This window comes from Mastomys coucha, unplaced genomic scaffold (genome assembly GCF_008632895.1).
Source record: "Mastomys coucha isolate ucsf_1 unplaced genomic scaffold, UCSF_Mcou_1 pScaffold4, whole genome shotgun sequence".
In the NCBI taxonomy this organism is placed as follows: Eukaryota; Metazoa; Chordata; class Mammalia; order Rodentia; family Muridae; genus Mastomys; species Mastomys coucha.
In genome coordinates, this window is record NW_022196910.1 from 21,073,054 (window position 1) to 21,077,642 (window position 4,589).

The 4,589-nt window shown below is 42.3% G+C and overlaps 1 protein-coding gene across 1 annotated transcript in view; it reads right to left on the reverse strand.

Moving 5' to 3' along the window:
- Positions 1 to 941: 941 nt before the first annotated feature.
- The window catches only part of Amdhd1 (amidohydrolase domain containing 1), a 15,945-nt gene continuing 12,297 nt past the window's right edge, over positions 942 to 4,589 (reverse strand). The window contains exons 6-9 of the mRNA XM_031349621.1: positions 3,977 to 4,101; positions 3,567 to 3,660; positions 2,601 to 2,761; positions 942 to 1,378 (exon numbers count right to left, since the gene is read on the reverse strand). Coding sequence (XP_031205481.1) covers positions 1,291 to 1,378; positions 2,601 to 2,761; positions 3,567 to 3,660; positions 3,977 to 4,101 — 468 coding nt within the window. The 3' untranslated portion in view covers positions 942 to 1,290. The remainder of the gene's footprint in view (positions 1,379 to 2,600; positions 2,762 to 3,566; positions 3,661 to 3,976; positions 4,102 to 4,589) is intronic.

Sequence of the window (4,589 nt, forward strand, 5' to 3'; positions counted from 1 at the left end):
GAGCTCGTACCATGCTGTTTGGAACTTGACCAGACACAACTGTGAGTTAAATAAACTTCACTCCACAAGCAGCATGACCTCTGGCATTGCAGCAGCAAAACCCAGTTAGTGCAGGATCTTGACTTGATTTATATTGAATCCAACAACGCCTCATAATTCTGGCTCCACTAGCCTGAATTTGAGGATTGTTTGGCAACTATCATTTATTTGTGAAGTCACTAATTTGTATTATGATGGCAAAGATCACTGAAATATTTCACAAGTTTTCAAGCGGATGTGGCTTTAGTAATACGTTTATATGAATAATCATTCACTCTGCAAATAATTTTTCTATCTGTTCTTTAACATTTCAAAAATCTCCATAGACAACACTGCTGATCCACTTCTGGGGTTGTCAGGCAACACTGGTTATAACAGCAAATATTTATTGAGAACTATGAAGCCTTTCCCATGACTTTGTGATATGAAAAAAATTTAACGTAAAGATTTCTTTTTTCCTTTTTAAGGCAGCCTCATTGTCACTGACTAAAGCATGTCTGTAGAGGAGAGTTTCCATATCTGTGCAAGATATCAAGTCTTGAACTCTGTGGCAAAGCTTTTTTTCAAGGACTGACAAGATGTTAGAAATGGAAGGCCATCCATCTCTGTCCCAGAAGGCCCTGACTGGCTAGAAAGCATCTCAAGAGACAAACCGTGGGGAGAGGAGACTCTGTCCGCCTCTTAGGAAATGGCACCACTCGTCTCATGGGAGCACAGGACTTGCAGAAACAAAACAGACCTCTCAGGCCAGGCTTGTTTCTCCCACAAAGGAATTTCTGAGCTATCTCCGCATATTCATCTCAGAATATCTGTAGCCAATCTTTGAAAAACAACTCTACATTTCATCCTGAGAGGTTTACCTGTCTACACATCCAGGTGCACATACATGTTCAAGTCAAACAGGTCAATCCCTTGGGGTTTCAGGCGAACAATAAAGCATTGACACATGATTAGGCTTAAGTTACAGTTCTGGCAAGCCATGGGAGGGCTTTAACTTACATGGAGTTATTTGATACAAAGTATCACATCTTCCCTTGCAGATCTACCATTTTTTAAAGTATATTTTTTTTAACTTATTACATTTATTTATGTGGAGGCGAGGAGGGGTCCGGTACATAGCAGGTGAGTATGTGAAGGTCAGAGGGTAACTCTTAGGCATTCTCTCCTCCTACCACGTGAGGACCAGGATCGAACTCAGGCTGTCTGGTTTGGTGACTTATCACACGGAGCCATCTCATTGGTCCAGATCTATCACTTCTTATAGATGATTTTCCCTTTAGTTATAACACAATCAATTAATTCATGATGGCCTCCAAACTGGTAAATCAAATGTTCCCATCTAGAAAGAAAGTGAATAGTTGCTTCAGTGCACATAAATGAAAAACATCACCATGTCAGTTAATAGTGACTTACAGTGAATTCTGTATGTACATGTGCACATGCGTGTGTGTGTGTGTGTGTGTGTGTGTGTGTGTGTGTGTGTGTGTGTGTGTGTGTGTGTGTGTGTGTGTGTGTATGTGTGTGTGTGTGTGTGTGTGTGGTGTATGCCTGCTCACCTGTGTAGGTTCATGTGGAGGTCAGTCCTCCACATCTGTGTCTTCCTGATCACTACCCACCTTATATTTTGGAGGCAGCTCTGTAACTGAACCTAGAATCCCTCTATTTGACTAGACTGGCTGGTCAGCAAACCCTAGGGATTCCCCTGGCTCAGAGCACGGGCCCATCCTTACAAGCCTGGCTTTTTCCGTGGGCACTGATGTTCAACTTCAGATCCCCATGTTTGTGCGGCAAGTGTTCTATGAGCTGAGCTTGTTCTCCAGCCCCTGAACTTCTAAAGACCGACTCATGAGTGGCACATGCACATTATCTTTAATGGAAGGAGGAGATGCTTCTAGAAGGACTGAAATTATGGAGCTGCTCTCTGCTGTTGAACATGGGGTCCGATGGCTATTATGGGCTCATGAGGGTCAAAGAGACAGAATGTTTCCAACATTTAGATCTAGACGCTAGGACCAAGCTTGTGGCACTGGAGGCCCAGATTGTAGCTGACCACAAGTGAGTATTAAGAACTCAGGAATAGAAGACCTGAGTAGAGGCTTTGAGAGTCCTTTGATTCCATGAGTTGGAAAACGAATAAATCAGAGCCAGGTGATAAACAGAGCAAGAGGTCAGGAGGCAAGCATAAAATCAAACACACAGGCCCGGGACAAGTCCCAAGTCCAGGAAAACAGCAGGAATTGGAGGCCCATGAAAAAGGCAGAGCAGATAAAGGGATTTGAAAACTTGCTTCAATGTGTAGATGAGACTCTCAAGAGAGACTTTCTGGCTGGAAAGGGGTAAAGACAGAGGTGGCTGGGTGGTGTGGAGTCTACACAGAGCCTGAAACTTACTGATTACAGGTAGAAAGGGGTAAAGACAGAGGCGGCTGGGTGGGGTGGAGTCTACACAGAGCCTGAAACTTACTGATTACAGGTAGAAAGGGATCTAAAACTTGTCTACAAGGCATCAAATAAGACAACTAATAGATGTTGTGGTTACCAGTAGCTTGGGAGGACACACACCTGGATGCATTGATGATGATGGCATCCCCTTGCTTGCCAACTTCCAAAGACCCGTGGGTGTGAGATTTTCCCAGTGCATAAGCCGCGTTGATGGTGGCAGCGGCCAAGGCCTCTGGCATGGACATTCTCATGTTCACACAGGCCAGGTGCATGACCATCGGCTAAGGCAAGGAGAGGCAGCATTGGAGAACGAGAGAGTAGCAACTGCTAATTAGGAAGCCTCACCACACAGCACAAGCAAGAACACTTAAATGTGTGTCTAGAAGGAATAGTTCAGGAATAGTGTGTGCTCAGATGCAAAAGGTCTCAGAGTTTATTCCCCATCCAAAAAAAATGTATAATATGTACAATATATATGATGTATATACAATAAGTTGTATGTTATATGTAATATATTATATCTATTATATTGCATATTACATTGTGTGTATGTGGTATGTGTATATTACATCTATTTTATTACATTATATATTATATATGTAATACACACACATGTATATATATATATACATATATATACATATATGTATATATATATATATACTGCTAAGTTGCTATTGGAAAATGCAATTTACACATAAGATTCTTAAACTTTGGGGGGAACTCCTTTATTATTTAATAACACTGTGTGTTTAATATTTACTTACAGGTTTTTAAGACCCTGTGCTGTATGAGAAGCTTGTCTCCACCCTTACTCTCACTGAGTTTCTGCTATGCCCCATAGAAGGAAAATGGTTTATCACAAGCCCTTAAGTCTCTAAAAATAGAGATTTTTCTCCTCAGAACTGGATGAATTCATATGTGCAGAAAAACTCAATTATACTACTGAATAAATCATTTTCCTCTTTCTTCTCAAGGGAATATTTTTATATTTTAAACTACATTTTCACAACTGATGAAGAAGTTAAACCTTTATATGCTCCATAGTTGCTACTCTGTTCAGAAAAATATCTGAAAAGTAATTACCATGGAGAAGCAGTATGCGTTGGGGTTGAAATCGCTGCCCAGAGCGACTATGACTCCCTCATCTAACATCTTCCTGGCTCGAGGCTGCTTCAGCCTAAGGGGAGGGGAAGAAAGGTGTCAGTCTCCAGGTGGAACTTTTTCAGAATGGATGCAGGAATGGGGGGAACATGCATGTTCTAGAAGAGGAGAGAAAGCTCCAGGGTTAGTGGTGGAGGGGAGAAGAGCATTAGCATCACCTGGCATTTTATGGATCATTGGTTGCACCTTTAGGATGATGGCTTTGTGCCACTGTTGCCGCTTCTATTGGCATCTAAGTTTCTCGGGAGCCTTTTGGAACAATGCACCTCCAAAGTCTGTGTCCTCACAACCTGTACTCGAAGGCACTGTGTCAGGGTAAGAAAGGTCCTTACCTCAGCATGTAGGCTGTGGTGGGCAGAAGGACAGCAGAACACCGAGCTGCAGCCATGGCAGCGATGCCTTCATCACTGACTTCCTCCAGGTGGCTGATAGCCTGTGCTCCTAGTTCGGCCCCAAGCTAGGCAGGATGGGCAAAGAGGGAAAGGTTTAACATATAATGACAGTTCAATAAAATACTATGACACTGCTTCCCGTGCCCTGTTAAGAATTCTTATCAAGTATTTCTGATGAGCACAAGCTCTCAAATAGATATAGGGTTTGTCACAGACACAGGCCACTTGAAAATTAGCATGTTGGAGGCAAAAAGTAGTCTCAAAGTGGGGTGTGTTGGATCACATCTGTAATCCAAGCACTTGGAAGACTGAGGCAGGGTAACTGGCAGCCGAGGCTGGCTACACAGTGAGTTCCAGGCCATCCAGAGCAATATGTAGAGACCTTGTTCCAAAACAAACAAGCAAAGAAACACACAATAAATGAATCTCAAGCACAACTGATATTTTCTGAAATAATTTTGTGACTCCCAGGGATCAGAATAAAAAAATGGGACTAATATCAGTAATAAAATCGGATTACTCTAGAATTCACAAAAACACAGCAAAGATGGAT